Below are 23037 nucleotides of genomic sequence, written 5' to 3'. Positions count from 1 at the left end.
GATTGACAGCTGAGGCGCCAAATGAATAGCGTATTTTCACGGTCTCTCAGAGCCTTAAAGGCACGGGAAATGCCATTGTATGGAAGTGTCATTGTACACTGACATCCATACATAAAAATACAAGCTCATACAGTTTTAAAAGTGTTTAATAATGTCATCTGGAAAATGTAACAATACCTACACTTTTTTATTACATAGTGGTAAAGATTGGTTCAACAAGTCAGCTTGCATTTGTAAACGAAAATAGTGTGGCAAGACAAGCACTTCTAACATCACAAAACACTTTTAAGTAAGACTGATAGAAAACCCCAAACACAGTTAAAAAATAACAGGTAAATTAAATACCAATCTTTAATATTTAACGTATCATTTTTCTTTAATGTTGTGGTCCTGTGGAAGGTCGCCTAAATCATGGTAAAGTTCAGCCACTAAAGAAAACAAAGAAAATGTGTTACAAAATAATAAAGATTTTTAACATATAGAGAATAAAAAGCATGACAAACTGCATTAACTTCTGACCTGCTGAAAGTCCAACTCAATGAAGCCAGTCTTGTGGGGATCAAGCGTCATGAAAACCCCTGGAGAGGAGAGGCATACGTTTGTTTGGTTATATAAGATTACAATCAGGCCCAACAGAATATGGAACATTTTTTATTTTGTATTTTTTTATTTTAATTTTAATATGGTAAAATGTGCTAAACGTTCATGCTAGTTCATGCTAGTGCTGGGAGTTAAGGCTATATTGCTATCTGAAAATATAATAAAAAAAGGCAAAATAAGGGTTCCCACCCTTTTTGACCAAAGAATTTCCATGACATTTCAAAGCATTTGTGATTATTCGATAGGCCAAATGTATTTTTAATTTTTTAATTTTCTTTATCTCCCCAATTTGGAAGGCCCAATTCCCAATGCGCTCCAAGTTCTCGTCGTGGCATAATGACTCGCTTCAATCGGGGTGGCGGAGGACGAATCAGTTGCCTCCACATCAATTCGCACATCTTATCAAGTGGCTTGTTGAGCATGTTACTGCGGAGACCTAGCGCGTGTGCAGGCTCATGCTATTCCCTGCGGCATCCACACACAACTCACCACGCGCCCCACCAAGAGTGAGAACCACATAATAGAGACCACGAGGAGGCTACCCTCCCTAGCAACCGGGCCAATTTGGTTGCTTAGGAGACCTGGCTGGAGTCACTCAGCACGCCCTGGATTTGAACTCGTGACTCCACAGATTTCCCAATCTTGAGCTTGAGCTTGCGAATCAGCAAAATATTTGTCAGAGGTTTACAGCTCTTCACCGGTAGTGGTGAACCTGCATCAAACCTCTGGCGATAATGAAGAGTTTGCCACAAAGGTAATTTTCATGTCAAAATAAAGAGTAGCAAATTTGCAGAAAATATGCAAGTTGGTAGCAAGTTTGCCAGAGCTCTCAACTTCATTGAAAAGAATCGATTCAAAACTACGATTCAGAGAATGAGTCACTTACAAAACACTATGACTCACTATGAGTTTTACTGAACTCAAGAGCAATATCTAGCTCATGAAATATTTAATATCTAGCTCATGAAATATTTAAAAGCAGATAAAAAGTAGATCAAAATATATATTTATTCACTGTAGAAATTTCCATGACTTTTCCATGACTTTGGAGATTTTATGACTTCTCCAGGCCTGGAAAACACCATTTTAAAATTCCCTGACAAAATAATAGTTACTCTCAACAAAGCACAAAACTATAGAAGAGAGGGCTAGATCGTTCAAACTAACAGTTATTTTGGGCAACAAGGGGCCTACGGACTGGCGGTAGACTTACGGAACATCATCTCCAGTCGCATGAGACAGGCCACAAAGTTATCAAAGTCCAGGGTCATATCTGTCTCAGAATAGCGTGCCACCAACAGCTGAAATATAGCATTATTAAGACGGAAACCTAGAAGAGAGGAGAGAATGTACATATTATCTTTACAATATGCCAGCAAAAAGTTATCTTTGCAAATGAGAAACTTCATGTAAATGTGAGTGGTGCTTGTAGTTGAAAAAATTGGCTCGACTAACCGGCCTCTTTCATTGCCATACGCATCTCCGGAGTGCTCATGGTTCCAGAATTATCCATATCACTCTTTTTGTAGATTACCTTGAGAAATTGTAAAAGAAAAACACATTTAAACATTATCTTAATTGTTAAATGCTTCTGGTTTCCTAAAGCAGAAAGTGAAATTAAAGCAGTGTGGTGGGTTTCTTACAAGGTATCTTTGCACTTTCTTCCACAAAGTGGCAAACTCTCCCATACCAAGTTTCCCATTCCCACTGTCCTGAGATGTTATTAAGGGAAACACAGTTCAACAACATATAATGCAGCACTTTAAAAAATGCTTGTTAGGGTGCAACGCAGTGCTCGACGCACAGTGTCAAATGGTGCAATGTCCTAGCATGTGTACATAGACTAAAAATGTACAAATACTGTAGATGGAAACCAAGAATGCCTCCTGTGTGATCAGCCCTTTGCAAGAAAATACAGCTAGCACCCCTGTGTTATTATGACAGCTGACAATGCTTTATGCTGATTTAATGCAAATGAGCAACATTACAACGCTGAAGCTACCAATGAGCATTTATAATCGAGCTACAATGTTTTTTGCCTAGTCTGTCTGTCCAAATAAACATGATACACAATCAAATATTTAAAGGAAGGACGTCAGCTGCGCAAGTGTTAAATACACATCGCATATCACCTCTCTTTTTTGGGAACATGCTCACAAAGACAAGGCCAGTTGAGGTCTGATTAATATTTTCACATGCTAAATGAAGACAAACTGTAATACAGCCTAGAGTAGGTCTGTTAAAAATTGGACTGGTACGATTTTATTGATATAATTGGATAATGTTGTCGAATAGGACTGTGCAATTGTAGAGCGGAGGAGGGCGGGGCCGGGCTGGAATGACACACGCTCGGTAACCCAATCAGCCTAATGGGGCACGCAAGGGATAAAGGCGGCCGGTGACGACAGTTCGAGAGAAAGAGATTTATGGGCAGCTGCCCTCTATGTGTTTGTCTGTGTCTTTTTATTTAATTAAATATTATTTATATTGTTAAGCCGGTTCTCGTCTCCTCCTTGCCCATCTAAACCCCCTTAAACAATAGCAATCAACTACTGTATACCAGTACTTGAAATAACGCTGTCAATGTGGTCAAACTTTCACTCTGTTATGAACGTTACACTAACTCGCTATGTGGAAGAGTTTTGACAAACATTAAATTCTTGTCATTCCTGACCTATGCACATGTGTCACATTAACACAAACACAGTTTGTAATCTGTTACAGTTGAGAGGATACATCCATGAGGTTCACCATGATGCGACACGTATCCAAACTAAACCCGTCCGTCTTTATGTCAGTTCCTGCAAAACACCACAAAACATAACCCTTTAGAAATATGGATTCTTTTTTTATTCAGTGTAAAATAAAAGGTGTAAAAATACTTACGTTTTGCAATAATTTTGTTTAAGATAGTCAGGAGCTCTGTGGCTGAGATTTCCATGTCCTACATAGCAAAAAACAAGGATTGGTTCCCCTACTTTGAATCTATTATACATGTTTACAGCATATAACAAGCTATCGGCACTTACATCTCCAGCAAGTTTTTTGAACAGGCCCCTGAAGCCAGCATCAACTTCAGCATCTGAAACAGTCTCCTGAAAACAAAAGCAAGTACAGCTAAATTATTTGTTATTTTCTTTGTGTACATATGGTAACACTGACTGTTAATTGTTTAGGAGCGTTATAGCAAAAATTGTCATATGTCTCTTGCTTACATCAGGTAATTCAGCATCCACAGGGTCATCACATGGTCTAGAAAGGACAAATTAGCCATTAAAATTAAGGCAGACAACGTACTATTTGCATTCACATGTGTTCAGTATTCTATTCTTTTTGCACCTTTGTGTAAATACAAAAAATGTTATCTTTTTGCACCCCACATTTCTTATTAGGTAGCTAGCTAGCCAGCTTTCTCATTCTGCTAGTAGACTCATTACATTAACCAAGCTAATAACTATGCTAGCTAACATGAGCTAACTTACAGTTACATAGATAATTAACCAAAAATCACCAAAAATTGGCACAATACATTACTTATATATTATCGGTATCTGTGACTTCCCTGATTGGTAGAATTCTGTTTAGGATTATGGGTAGTGTAGTTCTTCAATGGAAATTCAGCAATTAAATGCGATGAAGCTTGTGGCGTCTACAAAAGCATATATCATCGCTTCATAAGCTCAGAGCTCATGGTGGGTCTGTCTTTAAAGGTTTCAGTTATAGTTAAAAATAAAATTTACAGTGGAGAAATTATTAGGATTTTTACTTCTGTTTTCTATTTCAAAAGCTTTCAAAAGAATAAAAGGTATAATTAAAAAAAAAAAAAACACTGCATGAAACTAGGGATGTCCCAATACCATTTTTTTGAGAATGACTATAAGTACTGATACTGAGTCCGGTATGTTTTTTTTTTTTTCTGAACTCCATAGCAACAGTTTATTTGAATTTTACCATCAAAATGGTGTTTAAATGAATACATTTATTAAAACCTTATTCAAATTAAAGTATAACAATTAATTTATAACATAATATTGTATTATTTGTTTATAAAATTAAGAGCTTTAATTCAGAACCTCACAGCACAATCTAAAATACAACATTGGAGTTATATTTGTCAAATAAAGTGCTGCATAACAGAGCATGAGAGATGCGAGATATTGCTTGATTATAATACAATTACTATTGATTTATTATTATTATAATTAGTAGTAGTAGTATAACAATGAATATTACATAAATATACAGTAGTAATATATTTCTCTCATAATTCTTCCATTTAAATTGAGCTTTTATTTTGAAGTGTTTCCGTGTTGTTATGACCAAGGAGCTCTGACAATATGACAGCCGCTTCCCACTCCAGAAAAGCTGGTTGCTACATGAATCAAAAGTAATTATTAAATGCAAAAGGCTGCTATTTAAAAAAAATAAATATGTAGTCTGTATGTGCCTCACAATACAAAGTGAATTAGCGCTCTGCTCACTGTCATGATGTTTTCCTTGTATGAGTCAAGGATCTCTAAAGGTTTGAGCACTTTCTGTCTTTATGTCAGCACAACACTGACTCACATGTACTCACATTTAAAGCGCTGCACATGCAAACTACACATTTAGCACATTAAATCGTAGCTTTTGCTTTTAAATAATCTCACTATGACATGACGTAATTTTAATTTGTGAATTTTTACGTAATGACATTCGTACGTTAGATGGTATAATTTTTTGGTATTGGAGAATTTATACGATCACAAGTACTAGTACATTAGCGTGGTATCAGACCTAAATCCGATACCAGTATTGGTATTGGGACATCCTTACATGAAACTACTGCTTAAAAAATCAGTCATAGATTAACTATAAATTGAATGGCATATAGCTAGATGTAGCAGTTCTATGCATTGTCATACAAGGACGTGAAAACATGAAGGAAACTTCAAACAAGTGTGAAAATATTACAGTGTCTCTGTCTGTTTCTCAGAAAACACACGCAGACAGAAGTCTCCATCCAGGTTGGCTTCGAATGTTGAAGGCACAACAAGGTATTCGCCCGGCGGCAATCTGAAGCGTGTGCAGACTTCTCTCAGGTTAATGAAAGTTTCAGAACGAGCTTTCTGTCCGTGTGTCAAGAAGAAGTTCTTATCCAGGTGCACATCCCTCTGACCATGAAACTGACAGGAGAAATAACCAATCAGAGAACCAAAAATGCTGCAACTTGTATAAAAACAAACCAGCATTCTCAGATGTGATTGGTCTAGAAATAGAAAAAGCTACGCCCCTCTACGTAGTTCAACACTTACCTGTGGAGGAAGCTGTGGAAAACAAAAATAACATTAGAATACTGGGATTGTAGAATTATACTAGATTTTTACAATTAGAATTAAAAAAAAACTTGAGTGATGCTAGGGTGTTCCAGGGCATTGAGTTTTAGCACATTGCTATGTTGTTGCTAGGGCATTCTGGGTAGCTGCTAGTGTGTTTGCATGGTGGTTTCTTACTAGATCAATTTGGCAGCTCTATGGAAATTCATGAATCTCCCTTTCCTTTCCAACTTTCACATCCACCCTGTTTAGATCCAAGGCTCCATTGCCTCATGTCTCCACCCACCTCATAGATAGCAAAGCCGATAGTGTGCATATCCTCCCCTGCTTTTCTGAGACGGCGTCGGTTCTTCTGGATCAAACCCACCACGAAACTGACGCCCTCTTCATTATCATTTGGATCATCATCTTCATTATCCAGCTTTATCACATACTGAGGATTCATCCAGAATGTGTCTATGGAGCAATGAATTGATGTTAATAATGAAATACTTAAAAATATACCTTAAAGACCCCATGACATCAATACTGGTGTTTTGTAGTTTCAGTCCGTGTGTAAGCTTTGAGTACTCCGTATTGATGACTCATCTCACACTACACAGATTTTTGTCCAATCAAATGCTCTCTAGAATAAGAATTTCCCGCCTTTAATACCAACTGCAATCGAATGGCAAGTAGCAAATCATCGTTGTGACACAACAAAGCCCAATGGCTATTAAAAAAAATATATGTACAAAAATGTCCCATTTCAATAGGAAATGCGTCAACACAGGAAAGATATCCGAGCATGTCAAGAGATTTTATGGTGCCCTTAACAGCAATATTATAACAAAGACAACAAAGCACCATTACTGCAGTGATTATGGGGAAAAATTGGCAAAATGTAGCTGATCTGACAATTTTGTACTGTATTTATGTAAAAAAATAGGCAAAAAAAATACTGTAAATTAAATATGTAAAATTCACACATCTGCCCAAATTAACCCTTTCAAAAAAAACAAAAAAAAAAACTAGCCGAAAACGTGCCGCAACTGTGCAGCTTGTTATTTTCACACGCAAATGTGCTTTTGATTTGCCACATATGTTTGCTAGAAATTTGCAGCTCTTCGCCGGTAGTGGTGAACCTATGGCAAACCTTTGGCAACAATGGACAATTCGCCGCAAGTTTGTTCATCTTTCTTTTGTCTGTATTTTGCACATTAACACGTTTATACACCCATCTTTGGAGTCGAATCAGTGTCATCATAAATTACAATAACAGAGTGTAATGGTGCATAGTATGGCTGTGTATAGTGTGTTAGCGCATTAGCGTCATAAATTCAGAATGTCAATTTTTTTACTGCATATACGTATACTACTTTAAATCATAATCGAGTGGTTAAAACAACTTCTTTTACTGACTTCATGTGAATTCTACTCATATAATGAGGCATAAAGTCAATCATTTTAATTAGGTTTTACTGGAAGTATATCGGGGCTTTAAAGGTAACCTTTACTTTAAGATTTAAGACTGCATCTTTTTTAAGGTGTTATAAGACTGCAATTGTTTTGCATGTGTTTGTTGTGCTCACATGGGTTGTTTCTGCAGCCCCCAGCGGTGGAGCCTTTCCTCCAGGTACCATCATGGTTGGTCACAGCCCAGTGTTTAACAGAATCACTGGTGATGGTGTCAGGGGTCAAAGTGCAGATCTCGATACGAGAGTAGTGGCTTAGAAAATCTGAGAAAGACATCCTGAACAAGCACACACAAAGAAATATTAGAATCATACAGAAGCAAGTTGCGCTTGTTACTCTGACCCAATACACTAAAACTGGATCCGTAGATATGCAAATTTGTAACGCACCAGAATTCTCCATCCTCAGCACTGGCGTTCGGCCGCTCAGAAGCTGCCACAGCGTTCCATTCAGATGACCTTCAGGGAAGAAAAAATAAACAATTCTGATCATTGATAACAATTAGTTGTCGTATTGATGTACTACTGCCGTCTTCTCCAAATAAAATTGCTCCAAAGCAACTCCATATACTGTTTTACTTTTATTAAAGGTGCCATATTCTACATTTGGAAGCATTATAACAATGTTAATCAATCATGCAAATAATCAGCAATAATGCTAAGAATGCTAATAATGTTAGCCAAGGGTCATCATTTCAGTTTTTCATGATATTTTGTAATTATTATTAATATTTCATTGGTTTAAAATTTTTCTCATTAATAATCATCTGAAGAAAAGATTTTGTTTGTTTTCAAAGTGGGATCAAAGCGCACTGTGTTTACATCATGTTGCATTTGTTTTCAGTGTCTTAAACTGCACATAAACAATGCATTTCTAGGACACTGTGTCAAGTTAAATGGAGTTTAAAACTTTAAAAAAACACATTTGGAGCAGTGCTCCGCCCAGCTGTCTTTGAACGTATCCTGCTGTGTGAGGCACCTTTACTCATGTTGTGTTGCCTTCTCTTGGTAAGTGTGGTTTGTTGCCTGTACAGCTGGAGTTGTGCTGACTGCCCCCTACTGACAGCGAATTGCAAAAACTTGAAAGTGGTACTTCAATTCAAGTGTCTCTGTTTACATCCCGCAAGACGACAAGGAACAACCACTACACCACATGCCCACTCCAAGTAACGCCCCCCTTGTATCATGAAGCAATTCTATTGGCTAAAATAACTTTTAAAATCCTGTGCATTCGCTGTATGATTCATATTGTCTTAAATGTGTAAATTTGACAAAGAATAACTTTTAAATTATAATTCACAAATCAAATTATTAAACCGAAGTAATAAATGGTTGGAGACATTGAACATTTCTCTGTTCTGTATTCTCCTATTAGCTTAGCACATTGCTAGCTTCTTCCCCTCTACATTTTCATCAGATTTCTTCTCACTGTCACCACCTAGTGATACGGCAGTATGATTGTATTCAATAGAACTCTTTAGTTGTGGTATATTTAATAATTTTACAAACTTTTCAGTTTTTAATGTTTGTGGTTAGGGTTAGGTTTAAGGGTAGGGATATGTGTAGGGTTGCTCTGGCATTCAAATAAACACATTATATGAATGTGACATCCAACTAATTGCAAGACATTAGCATTTTGCCTGTTACTTGAATGGGGTGTAACTTGCAATAGGCGTGCCTTGTAGTGTTTTGTAGAAGTATTGCAGGATTTAGACAGACCCTTCTCCTTCAAGTTTGAATTGCTCAGTTGGTAGTAAAATTCCTTTAACGGAATTTACATATGGTCAGGGGCATGATTAAGCATATAATGTTTTCAACACATTCTTTAAGTATAATTAATCACACTGAATGTACGCATTAAATCAACGGCTTTAAATTATATTTTTACACTGATGAATTTGTCTGTATATTGTTCTCTGTTTTCTACTTTAATTGAACCATACTTGTCACTCCAGGCTCCAGTCCACTCCACCTGCCCCCAAGGGTTCCGCATACGAATCAGCTTCTCCATGCGGCCACGATAGTTCACCTGAGATAAAAACAACATATGCTCTTATTACACAATGATAACAACATGACAAAATGTATGAATTCGTAAAAAAAATGTTAAAAAAATATTTTACAAAAAATACAATATAATGCGTGCCAATAACTCAGTCATACCTCCGTAGCACCAGTGAGTGAGTAGGCGTGGCCTTTCACCAGCTTCTGACGAGTGACAGCTTCTGAATCAGCAGCACTAGTTATCTGATAACATACGAAATAGAAATATAATAATCAAGTAAAATAATAAGCATTAAACAGGGTTCTCTTAAAATGGACGGGGCTTAGCACCCCAGAAGTTGTCTCTGATTGGTAATGTATGATGGGTCTAAATAATAATTCTCCACTTTCAACCTATCACTGTCAATGACTGTCAACTTTTCACAGCATCATTATATAAGTGAACATTTTAGTCCAGACTACTGTTGAAGTAGCATATTGATGCCGTTGTGATACCTGTTACATTTCTCATCGCTGATTAGGATGGACCAATTGCAGTTGTTTGTGATTACATTGGCCATATGAAATTAGAGTGAGCGATCCTCTCTGCACATATTTGGATGACTTCCACCTCTGGTTGCAGTGATCTAAATCCTTATACGTTTGAATTAGCGTTCCAAGATGCTGGACATCGTACAAGATAATTTCCGATAAAGTCATCTGATCCAGGATAGCTAATGTGTTTTTAGCAAGATAGCACATTATGTGCTGTGTGCATATTGTGCTTCATGTGGATTATCGAGTAATCTATGCATCCGGTTAAGTTGTGTTTGGGCTCGTTTTAACGGGAATCTGCTCCTCTAAGTAATGGTATGAGATAATTATATATATATATATTATAAATATATTTTTTTATTTTTTGTGAAGTTATAAGTAAAAACATGGCTTATAAAACAACACCAGTTAATATGTAACATGTATGTCAAAAACATGTACTTAGCTATTACTAGCTATATTTTTGTCTGGTTGTTTTATACTCTTTGAGAGCATTCCAATGACATATGACACATGGCTATTTGATCAGTTTGATGTTTTTACTTATTACAATAATATGTGCAGTGCAAAATCATTAATACATTATAAAAACGTAACAATTCTGATTTGTCTGAAAATGTCAAAGCACTTGTTCAGTTTTGGTCATAATGACTACATGTACTGTAAAGTATATCTTCTAAGTTTTCAAACGATAACTATTTTGTGTTGGTCAAGACTGTAGTTATTCAAATTTTGAATAAAAAATTTGTTTCCAGTGGGCCCAAGGCAGGGTTAAAGTGACAGCAGCAAAATAACCTGCCTGTTTAATTCTAAGGGTTCGTAAGAGAGTGGAAAATGGTCATGAAAAACTACATTTTCACATTTTCAAAATGTGAAAAAAAACAAAAAACACATTAATTATAAGTGAACTTATAAATCAAATTATATATGACCATTATAAAGTTTCTTTCATATATAAATTAACTCTGATTTGCTAACCTCCTGGCTAACTACTAGTGTAGTTCACACTGTCATTCCAATGATCTGAACACACACACACACACAGATCTGTGTGAAAAACTACTACAACCGGTTATCTATGAGTGTAATAAATGCAGGTGAGGAATCTCACATCGATGGAGCAGCCCAGCAGAGCTCCAGCCTCCAGGGATTTCTGGATGATCTGAAACATGTTTGAAGGCACTTTCTTCAGATCGTAGTTCTCAGCGATGCCTCCAGTGAAATCCTCAAAGCCCTCAGTGGTTGAACCTCCAGACAGAGCCTCATAACAGCCATTCACCCTGTCAGAGACCACAAAATATACCATGAGAGTTAGGAAACAACTCACATGCACATCTTTAACCTGACTAAAAGAAACTTAAGCAAGGCCTATTGAAAGACAGTCTCAATTTGAGAATGCTTTAGTGATATTATATGAAAATGATATGGGATTTTCTTTATTGATTGCTGTCAACACACCCTTATTCTAGGAATCACCTGCTGTGTGTAAACCTGCTGTCCTTGTATGCAAAGTTCAGTAAATAACCAGGACCAGTGTGTGTGTACTGTATACTATACTGTATAGTGCTAGCAACATCAGACAAAATAAATATCTTATGCATTTAAATTAATGTGCAACATGCAAAATCTGCTTATTTTGTCTACACTTTTACTTGTCAACATTTTCTTTCATTTTCTGTCTGATGGACGTCATTTTAATAGATGGAACTGAAAACCAGTTTGAAACCACCAACCTTAATTCTTAATTGTAGGTAAATGCTACATTTGTCAATGCACTGTGTATATAAAATAAATATTTGGTATGACAGTACACATTAACTTTTTATCTGGCAGAGTTTAAACATTTTGATAAATTATTTTAATCAATCGACAGCACAACAGAAAACACGCAATTATCCTATTGTCTGTTCATAGAAAGTAAGTTCCACAAAATAAGCTGAATTTCTGGTCGAGGCAGTTGAAGCTTACTGCTTTGAGCACACCCTTCAACACACAAGAAACAACACAACCAAAAACACAGTTACATACTTGGCATAGGCTTTCTCCAGCAGGGCGCTCCAGAACTCATTTCCTTCCTCAGAGTGCACAAACATCAGCTTGCCGTCTTTCACCGGCAGGCGATCATCTATGACAACATCCACCCATTCGCCAAACTGCCAGAACTAAAGGATGAGGGTGAAAAGTGCAGTACAATATTTACATGTTCAATCTCAAGATGTGGTCCAAACCACTAAAAGGCACTTTTACAAACTAAAAATAATTAAGGGTCACACTTTGCATTACAGTTACTAACAAAAAAAAGCACCAAATACCATGTTTTTGGACATGTAAAATGGTTTTACCAAGTTTTTAGGCATGTTACCATGGTAATACCATCATTTTGGGCATGGTACCATGGTAATTGCATGTTTTTGGACATGTACTATAGTATTAGTATGATTTTGGGCATGGCACCATGGTAATACCATGTTTTTGGACATGTACTATGGTACTACCATGTTTTTGGGCATGGTACCATGGTAATACCATGTTTTTGGACATGTACTATGGTACTACCATGTTTTTGGGCATGGTACCATGGTAATACCATGTTTTTGGACATGTACTATGGTACTACCATGTTTTTGGGCATGGTACCATGGTAATACCATGTTTTTGGACATGTACTATGGTACTACCATGTTTTTGGGCATGGTACCATGGTAATACCATGTTTTTGGATATGTAAAATGGTACTGCCATGTTCTTGGGCATGGTACCATGGTAATAACATGTTTTTGGATATGTAAAATGGTACGTCCATGTTCTTGGGCATGGTACCATGGTAATTCCATGTTTTTGGACATGTACTATGGTATTACATTTTACATTTATGCATTTGGCAGATGCTTTTATCCAAAGTGACTTACAGTGCACTTATTACAGGGACAATCCCCCTGGAGCAACCTGGAGTTAAGTGCCTTGCTCAATGACACAATGGTGGTGTCTGTGGGGATTGAACCAGCGACCTTCTGATTACCAGTTATGTGCTTTAGCCCACTACATCACCACCACCACTATTACCGTGTTTTTGGACATGTACTATGGTATTAGTATGTTTTTGGGCATGGTACCATGGTAATACCATGTTTTTGGACATGTACTATGGTACTACCATGTTTTTGGGCATGGTACCATGGTAATACCATGTTTTTGGATATGTAAAATGGTACTGCCATGTTCTTGGGCATGGTACCATGGTAATACCAGGTTTTTGGACATGTACTATGGTATTACCGTGTTTTTGGACATGTTACCACTATGTTTTTTGGGGCATGTACTAGAGTATTACAATGTTTTTTTTTACCCATATTACCATGGTTTCTGATCCATACTATGGTATTACTATGGGTTTTTTGATATGGCATTTTGCCATGGTAATAACAGTTTTTGGACATGTAATAAGGAATTACCATGTTTAAAAAAACAAACAAACAAATATATATAAAGATATATATATATATTTATATGGTACACTATGGTTTTTTTGGAGATGACACCATGGACTTTGGACATGTACTATGGTAATACAATGTTTTTTAAACATGGTACATGTACCATGGTAATATTATAATTTTGTATATAACACCATGGAATTACCATGTTTTTGGACATATTCTAGCATGTGTTTTTTTTTACATGGTATTATGGTAATACTTTTTCTTTTAAATATGCTGTATGCAGTACCATTGTCTTCTTTGAACTACCAAGGAGTACCATGTAAATATCAAATATATCTTTCAAAACCATCATATGTATCAGATCAGAATAATTGCCATGTACCTCCACTGCGCTTTTATGCGAAGCGTGACCTATTTACTTTAACAGTGTAACCTACACATACCTGAAAATGGAAGATTCCAGCATAATTGTCACCAAACCCCTGTCCGTCAGGTACCACTCTGGCTAGAACATCTTCATTCAGGGTCAGGGAGGCAATAGCCGCTAGCAGCCAGCAGTCACCTGAGAGACAGAGAGAAACAGGAAGTATAACACATGTACACTGTGCCATCTCATTAAAGTATTTTAATCTATCTTGGGACATACTGTAATCATGCCTTCAATTTTAAATGATCGGTTGTTTACTATACAAAATCATGTTAACAGGGTTATCATATTTGAAGATTTCCCCAATTGACAAACATAATAAAAAAATAACATATATTGATGAAAAAAGGAGACTTTAACAAAAGTCTGTATTTGTTTGCATGTAAATATGGTTTTGTGGTTGATGTGTGGAATAATGTCCATAATAATACATACACAATAAGCCAAAACATTATGACCACCTGCTTAATATGCTGTTGGTCCTCCACATGCTGCCAAATTGGACCAAATGACCTTCTTCCACTGCCCCATACACAGCAGGGTGCCATATACTGTTTGCTGTGACACATTACTCCCATAACCATCATTAAAATTCTGTCGGTTCAGATCAGACAGGAAAGCCTTCGTTGGCCTCACATATTGATGTGCCTTGGGCGCCCAACACCCTGTCACCAGTTTGTGGTTTGTCCCTCCTCGGACCACTGACGGTAGGTACTCACCACTGCACCCCACAAGCCTTGCTGACTCAGAGATGCTCTGACCCAGTTGTCTGGCCATAACAATTTGCCCCTTGTCAAAGTCGCTCAGGTCTATCCTCTTGCCCATTTCTCTGCATTCAACACGTTGACAACAACAACTGATCGCTTACCGTCTAATCTACCCAGACCTTGACATGTGGCCTTGTTAGGAGATGATCAATGTTATTTGCGTCACCTGTGAGTGGTCATAATGTTTTGGCCCATCAGTGTATTAATTATTGGCATCAGCCATTCATTTTTAAAAGTCATTTGTTTACACATTGGGAACAAATGGCACCTGTTTTAGAATGACTCTTTCATTAAATGATATGGAAATGGAATATGTTATAACCCTATTTGTAATGCAAAATACACTTAAGTTAACATTTTTTAAGTTTTAATATTTAAAAAGCCTCCAGATAAAGGAGATCAGGCACATTTTTAGGAAGCGCATGTAAATAACACTCATGAACCGGAACAGAACCAGCCAATGAATGCGGTTGTGGTTTGCATATCATGCAAGTGGTGAACTGCAAGAATGAGAAACCAGGCGCATTCGTTTATGCTTGAAAGTATGTGCAGAGACTTGTGAAAATATGCTCTCATTCAAAACAAAGACAATAAGCTATGCTTTTCCTGCAGCCTACCACTTGTATCATATTTAACTTGCATGGTTTTTATGCAACTTTAACAACACAATTCCAGCCAAGTCTTTATAGCCTCTTAAAAACAAAAGCATTTTTGTTCAACCCCACCTCCCCCCCCGGCTAGTTTCTGTGTTCACGTGGTTTACATTATGAGTTTGGCTCAGCAAATTGGCTAACAGAAAACATAGAACAGGAAGGAATGAGAGCAAGAAAAGGAGCGAGAGATGTATAGTAAGGGAGTGCTAGTGCAAAGTCACTAGAGAGAAACAAACACTACTAGTACTAGGTTAAATGCATGCTCAAAAAGTAACACACCCTTATTCTAGGCTTTTAAGCTTAGTTGAATGTTTCAGTATCTTAACATGTCAATCAACACATTTAAACACCACAGGCCGCAAGACACAATGATTTAAGTTATATATGACAAAACATATTTAATAGTGTTTTTTGAAAATAATAATAATAATAATAATTCAAATACTTTTAAGGAGATATTGCCCTATTGAATTAAATCAGTTATTTCAGATGTTACCACGTGAAGCACATTTTAGGTTATCTGTCAAAACAGCGTATAGTATGTGCTCATTTCTGGTTTAGGCAGTTGTAATGTTTGCACGCAATATCAACCAGTGTGTTTAAATAGGTGTGACAAGGAGAGGAGGAGTAAAAATTTCAAAAGAAATATGACTAATATAACTTTGTTTGACTACTTGGAGATGCTGTCTGTTTAAAGAACAGGTTTACCACTTTACATTTCGATATATGTTGAGAATGAAGAGGCTGGATCATGTAAAGAAGATCTTCTAAATATGTATAAATCTTGATTTTCCTTTTACCTAGGGCTCCTTGACAGATATCCGTCCTTGTAGCTCCACCGACGATGAATTGAGGTTTTGAGCACAGCTCCTGTATAAGACATCAAGAAAACTGTGTTTGAAATGTGGAAAAATGTAATAAAAAAGTGTTTGAGCTTTCTACCTTATCTGACCTTATCTTAAAGTTTGATGTAACCTAATGTTAATTGGCTGTTGTTGATCATGTATGACAGAATAGGTCGATTCAGTTATAGGCGTACTTAGCAATATTTTTAATTAGGTAAATAAACAGATTCAGCTATTACCATTATTCTCTATGCCATATACAGTATATACTGTTGAAATGATTTTATGGTGAAATATAGCAAAAAAGATTAAGTTCTTTCTACTTCGAATAAGTTAGTTTAAGTGTGAACTTGAAAATATTAAGTAAATATATTTGTTCACAATTCAAGCATGTAAAATGAATGCTCTGGCTAATAAGTAAATATTATTTATCATTGTTTGTTCTCTTTACAGTGTGTCATCATGTATCAATCCTAAAGTACGCTCATTTGAGTAAATGTAATAGGTAAATAAAATACAGTAAGTACATTTTACTTAAAACTGAAGTATGTAATTCATGCGACACTAGCGCCACAGAATGGAATTGACCCTTCGTATAAGCCCTGTCCTAAAAGCCTTTCTGACATATCCTATCTTAGCTTGTTAGGGCCATAGATATACATATGTAGATGCCCCATTAGCTTGATTCGGATACGTCAAACGTGGCACCATCTTGGAACAGTCAACAACGAGAGCTGTTTGAATGTAAGTGAATGGAAATGAACCGCTTATGTGTGGAACAGTGTGACTGGGTGCAAATTTTCAGTATGTTTGCCACAATACTGTATATTCATTTGAAGAGGACTTTATTTGCAGTTTGCCATTGTTTATGGAAAATCAGATAATCTTTAGCACACCTTATCTGTCCATTTACATTCATGTGTTGACGGATGGCTCTTGACCTATCCAATATGGCGGACGCGCCAACGTATAGCGGTCTATAGAAACAGCTGCTAATAAGTATTATATCTATGGTCAGAGTGAGCAGTGGTAACCAAGGGGAGCGGAGCTTTGCAAAGGGACAATTGCAAAAATAAACAATGTTTTTAAAGCAGCTTTCCGAATACACTCCTCATCTGCAATTGTTCAAACAGTCGGAAGCCCCATTCATAGTACATGCGACCAGTTAAATTACAGGAATATGGTTGGGTTGCTTTTACTGGTATATGTACCAAATGTGCTATTCAGTGTTCACACATAGCATCAGTAAGGAAATGTATAGGTAGTGATACAACTTTACATTAAGGAAAATTGTCAGAACAAAATTGACCAGTATTTTCAAAAGGGTCGTTTTCACCCATGACATGTCTAAACTGGAAATTGTAGGTAACTATCTGGAAAAGGCTGTATGTGTGAATGTGACTAGATAGCCCTGCCCCTCAGCATGCACCGAGCATGAATAATTAACGAGCTTGCATGATTTCACTGTTTGCGGGTTTATTTACATCATTTGTATAGTTGATTTTGTCGTTATGTTTGCTAATATCTTGTTTTGTCAATTCTGAAGTAAATTTTCAACTTAAAATTTGTCATTCATGAACAAAAAACTGTTGATTGTTACCGTCATTGTGTTTTGTGCACCAAGTGTTGAGGACTGTGCACACAAGTGCTAAATATAAAATGATCACATTAAAAGTTGAATTACCAAGTACATCATATTTTAAAGTTAACATTATTGAATTAACTGAACGTTTTAAGTTAAATATACTCACTTTAATCAATATTATGTCCTGAAGATTTCACTTAATTTTAAACCATTAAAAATGTACTTAGAAACACTGGGCAAAAACTTGCTAAAAACAATTAATTAAGGATGTCTTCAAAAATAATGGCATAAATAGTTTTCATTTATCACTTAATGTCATACAAAGTCCAGTAAACATAAAAAAGCTAAATCAATATTCGGTGTGACGACCTTTGCCTTTAAAACAGCCCCAATTCTCCTAGGTACACCTGGACACAATTTTACTTGGTTGTTGGCAGATCAGATGTTCCAAGCTTCTTGGAGAATTCATCACAGTTCTTCTATCTATTTAGGTTGTCTCAATTGCTTCAGTCTGTTTATGTAATCTCAGATTGACACAATGTTCAGTGGGGGGCTTTGTGGGGGCCAGGGCTGGATTGGTAATCTGGCATACCGGGCATTTTCCCGGTGGGCCAATGCACTTTGGGGCAGACTGGCTTACATGGGCCTACTTCGATATGGGCCTAATGGGCCACGATAAGCTGAAATGAGTCGCCGCGTTATGCAGAACAGGCCACAAAACGGGGCCACGATATGCAGAAAAACGACAGCGAACCCCCACCCCACCCCAGCCTCAACAACTTTTGGCCAATTTGCTATGTAAAATCCCCAGTCCTGGTGGGGGAAATGCCATTTGTTGCACTCATTGCAAAAGTAATGTTTGGGAGTCTAACATGTTTTACAGTGACACACTAAAGCTGAAGATATAAATTACAATCTTTAGACAAATGCTTTAGTGAAAAATCTTATGTGTATAAGACATTTGCACAGTACTGTATATATATACATTACATTTACATGTTTATGTAAATGATATTTTCTTCACAGGTATCGAGAGATTCAACCGTGAACGCCCACTTAGACTGGTATGCAAGGAAGGATCTAAAACATTTGTATTAACTCGTTCCTGAACAAACGACTGTAACAGCCCTACATAAACTCAACAGCATGGTAAAAAAAAAATATATATATATATATATATATATATATATATATATATATACGTCACATGATTCCCCCTTTAATGAGGGGAAACACACTATATGCGTTGCTCATACTGAGAAAATCCTACCCCGGGTCTTTTCCATACTAATCCTCTGGTTTTGGAAGTGTTGGCTGCCAGTTCTTTAAAGCCCAGAGATTCGGAAGCGGCTGGGAAAGTTGGGTCTGAGAACAGGGTCCCTTTACTGCGACACTGACTCCTCAGTGCCTCAAAGTCCTGGTTGAGATATTTAGTGGCATTGGCGTTCGTTCCAAACCCTGCAGCTTTCGCTCTCTTCTTGGCTAGGGTAGAAGCTATTCCCGACATTTTCCGCTTTTGAAGGATAAAATTGCTGACGAAAGTGCAGATGTCTTAATCCTTCAATTTAAGTAAACTGTGATTCTCCGCCCCAAACTTTCCAGGCGTGGTCAGGCTGTCAAGTGAGTTTTGGGGCGTTTTTTACGCACGCAGTGAAGAACAGTACGAGCATAAAAAGTGCAACGGGAAGAGGATTCTGTGACAGAAATACAATGACAGCTACTACAATCATATCAAAACAATAGCATGCTATATTTGGCTGATTACGAATAAATAAATATTGCTGCATATAGCCAATCATACTGCAGAAAAAACGACATAACGTTTTCTTTCATTAATTGTTATTATTATTGTCTTATCACACCAAGGGACAATTTCTCACTCTCAGCACAACACTGCGGTGAAATAACTTTATCTATTAGGTTTTAATGAATACAGTTACTTTGTGTTCATAGGTAATTGTGCGCAAGTAGTTCTAATAGGTGCGCTCAGTGTTTTTAACATTCAGAACAGTGGACATGAGCTCGATTATTTGCTCAACAGCACCATCTGCCGGATCATAAAGATGGTGCAGTCATACGTTGGTTTTCTAACTGGCTGTGTCGTCAAATGTAGTCCCTCCCGCCCATGGATTTTGATGGTTCACGTTTTGGCATTTAATTTAATTTCTTGAGCATTGAATAGCATTTTTAAATATACTGTAGCCCGCTTTATAGACCAAAATAGAATGCAATCTGTGTTTCATTTTCTTTTGTTACAGATTATATAAAATATAAGGGATAGTTCACCCAAAAATTAAAATTCTCTCATCATTTACTCACCCTCATGCCATCCCAAATGTATTTGACTTTCTTTCTTCTGCTGAACTCAAATTAAGATTTTTAGAATAACATTTCAGCTCTGTAGGTCCATACAATACAAGTGAATGGTGACCAACATTTTGAAGCTCCAAAAATCACATAAATCAGCATAAAAGTAATCCATAAAATTTCAGTGGTTAAATCCATGTCTTCAGAAGAGATATGATAGATGTGTGAGAAACAGATCAATATTTAAGTCCTTTTTTTACTATAAATGCACAAAGAATGTGAATCAGAATTATAGTAAAAATGGATTTCAATATTGATCTATTTCTTACCCACACCTATCATATCACTTCTGAAGACATGGATTTAAACAGTGGAGTCATATGGATTACTTTTATGCTGCCTTTATGTGCTATTTGGAGCTTCAAAGTTCTGGTCATCATTCACTTGTATTGTATGGAGCTACAGAGCTGAAATATTCTTATTAAAAATCTTTGTTTGTTTTCTAAAGAAGAAAGAGAGTAAATGATGAGAGAATTTTCATTTTTGAGGTGAACTATCTCTTTAATAATGCATATAGAATCTGAATCTGAGACATGACTACTTTATTTACCTCTTGTGGGATGGGAGGTTAGTGTGGAAGTAGTACAAATAGTTAAAACTACTAAAATGTCAATAATAATATATAATAGTCTATACAGACTATATAGGGTAGAGCAGGGCAAAAGCCAAATGTGGAGTAAAAGGCCCCCTTGCCACCTTTTAAAAAAATAACAAATAATTTGGATAAAAACAACCTTCAATTACCATTTGTGTTCACATAAATTATGTTGCTTCATCAATATTCAATAAAAATATTGTTTTTCAGTCTTGATACACCAGAAAAAGGCCCATTTTCCTAAAAAAGGGCATTCAACCCTGTTGTACCCTAAAATGTTAAATAAATAAATACAGAAATTCCAAATGGTAATTATGAACATGTTTGGTTATATTATTTGAGCATCTGATTTAGCCTGTCATTTGGGATTTGAAAGTAACTTCCATACTAATGCATCAACCTATTTATTTTATTTTTTATATTTTATTTTTTTACAAGTGACTAAATGGTCTTTTGAGGAACTGTGTAGGTCGTGTGAAACAAAGATTTACATAAAAGAAGTCTGTATTTAGAGCGTTTATAAAGACTGTATTGAGTCACACTTAACACCACAGTGTTCATGTTACATAGTAATTACATTACATCACAAATGTTAGCTCTGTGTAATATTAATTAATGGGTTACCATTGTAATGAATGTGGATTTTAACCAAAAGATTGTTTTCTCAGGACAAATGTCAGGTTGGGGCAAATAGTCACATTTACATCAAGGGAAGTTGTTACATGTGTTTTAAATATTGTAATTTGATACAGTTATTGTTTGATAATTTTTTTATATGTAACCTTTTCCCCTTTTGATGTTTCATGAATGACTGTGTTTCATAATTGTTTTACTGTTTACATTTAGCTGAAAAGCCATTTAATAACATTAATTTCTCAAATCAATGTCAATAAACAGCTGGTTCCCACTGTGAAAATATGCCCTGCAAGAGGGTGTCTTTTTCCCTTCAAACCCAAAAAATTATATTTGCTGCTTGTTCAGTTTACTTAATTAAAATGACACGGGTACTGGAGACTCATCGCTCATGCAGGAAATCCGAGGTAACGCCAACAGAGGCTGAGAGTGTTTGCTGCCATGAATGGACGATTGGAATGACTGGATAGATACACGAATGCACCATTTTAAGACTAATACAAATCTACAGTATAGCTAAAACAACTCACTTCTTTTCGTCGTTTTCCTTTGCTGTAAACAACTTCCATGTTTGTCACTTCTCACTGGAGCTTATGCTACACCTACGTCATACGCCGGAACTCTACTCTCTCGTGAACCTGCGGACGGCCAGTCCTGGAAGCCAGTGATTATAGTTTATAGATTTCAAAATATTGATATTTTTCATACAAAAATGCATCGATTTGCTTCAGAAGGCCTTTATTAACCCTCTGGAGCTGTATGGATAACTTTTTTGATGGATGAATGTGCTTTGTTGGGCTTCAAAATCTAAGGTACCATTCACTCCCATTATAAAGATTGGAAGAGCCAGAATATTTTTTTTATAAGTCCGATTGTGTTTGGCTGAAAGAAGAAAGTCATATACACCTAGGATGGCTTGAGGATGAGTAAAGTATGGGATAATTTTCATTTTTGGGTGAACTAACCCTTGTGTTATTTTATGTGTTTTTGTCCTAGAGAAATATAAAGGTGCACCTTGGATACATGCAAGTGTTTAATATTTTGTTATGTAGAGATTTAGAAGAGTTTCTGTCATGTTGGAGTTTTAGGGGTTATCATTATGGTGAAGAGCGGAGCTTGAGCTGAGGATGAGGACAGGTAGATGTCCCAAATGAAACTGTTTGCTGGCATTGTTGAGGAAATGCTGTGCTAACAAAAGCACAGTTACTAAACTACACTCTGTAGTGCTTCCAACCAGCATGTATTCAACATACTAACATTCACTTTCACTAGTTAGTACATAAAGTGATAAAAGAGATTTATTTCGAGTTACATTTGAGAGAATAACACCTTTCATTGTATTGGGTTTACCTAATTCAACTAGGTTCTATCTACACAAAGTATTTGTGTTGAGATTGCTTAGTAATTTTAAGTCAAGAAAACTAATTTCAAATATGTGGAACCACTGTCCAAGAATGAATCATGATCAGCAAAAAACTATTGTTTTGTGTAATTGTAAATAATTGTAAAAACATTCAATGGCTTTACACTAAGGTATGTGTCTGTAAAGAAACTATATAGAGTCAAATGTGTCACAACTAGACCCGGTTTCCCATATCTAATTTGACTAAATAAAAGGACTCTCCTGACATCCTGTGAAACCAAGTTTTAAACAAAAGATGACTGTGTTTAGAGTGTTTGATGGTATGGTATTGAGTTTCACTTTACTCCGCAGTACTCATGTTACAGTGTAATTACATATGTACTGGTAATACTAATGCACAACATATACAGTACTTAAAATATCATTGTTTTGTGAAATTAAACATGTTTTGAAGA

At 36.4% G+C, this 23037-nt stretch overlaps 1 protein-coding gene across 1 annotated transcript; it reads right to left on the bottom strand.

Annotated features, from left to right (window-relative positions):
* Positions 1-128: 128 nt before the first annotated feature.
* capn2b (calpain 2, (m/II) large subunit b) lies at positions 129-19229 on the bottom strand. Its single transcript, XM_052123684.1, has 21 exons — positions 18895-19229; positions 15995-16064; positions 13791-13909; positions 11936-12069; positions 11019-11187; positions 9533-9616; positions 9313-9398; positions 7760-7828; positions 7487-7647; positions 6202-6371; positions 5895-5906; positions 5554-5765; positions 3816-3852; positions 3630-3695; positions 3487-3544; positions 3337-3401; positions 2244-2312; positions 2056-2134; positions 1814-1930; positions 520-578; positions 129-428 (listed from the first exon to the last, which is right to left on the bottom strand). Exons 1-21 carry the CDS (start codon positions 19129-19131, stop codon positions 405-407), a joined length of 2097 nt encoding a protein of 698 aa, XP_051979644.1. The 5' UTR covers positions 19132-19229; the 3' UTR covers positions 129-404.
* Positions 19230-23037: the final 3808 nt, after the last annotated feature.

This window comes from Xyrauchen texanus, chromosome 50 (genome assembly GCF_025860055.1).
Source record: "Xyrauchen texanus isolate HMW12.3.18 chromosome 50, RBS_HiC_50CHRs, whole genome shotgun sequence".
NCBI classification, from domain to species: Eukaryota; Metazoa; Chordata; class Actinopteri; order Cypriniformes; family Catostomidae; genus Xyrauchen; species Xyrauchen texanus.
The sequence above is the reverse complement of the archived record's forward strand: the minus strand, read 5'-3'. Positions and strand labels throughout refer to the sequence as shown.

Excerpts from the sequence above, each read along its gene's own strand:
- capn2b (XM_052123684.1), bottom strand. The coding sequence starts at position 19,131 with ATGTCGGGAATAGCTTCTACCCTAGCCAAGAAGAGAGCGAAAGCTGCA. Across the intron at positions 16,065-18,894 it reads TAGTATGGAAAAGACCCGGG|GAGCTGTGCTCAAAACCTCA; the intron begins GTAGGATTTTCT and ends TGTCTTATACAG. Across the intron at positions 11,188-11,935 it reads CTGGAGAAAGCCTATGCCAA|GGTGAATGGCTGTTATGAGG; the intron begins GTATGTAACTGT and ends GGTCTCTGACAG.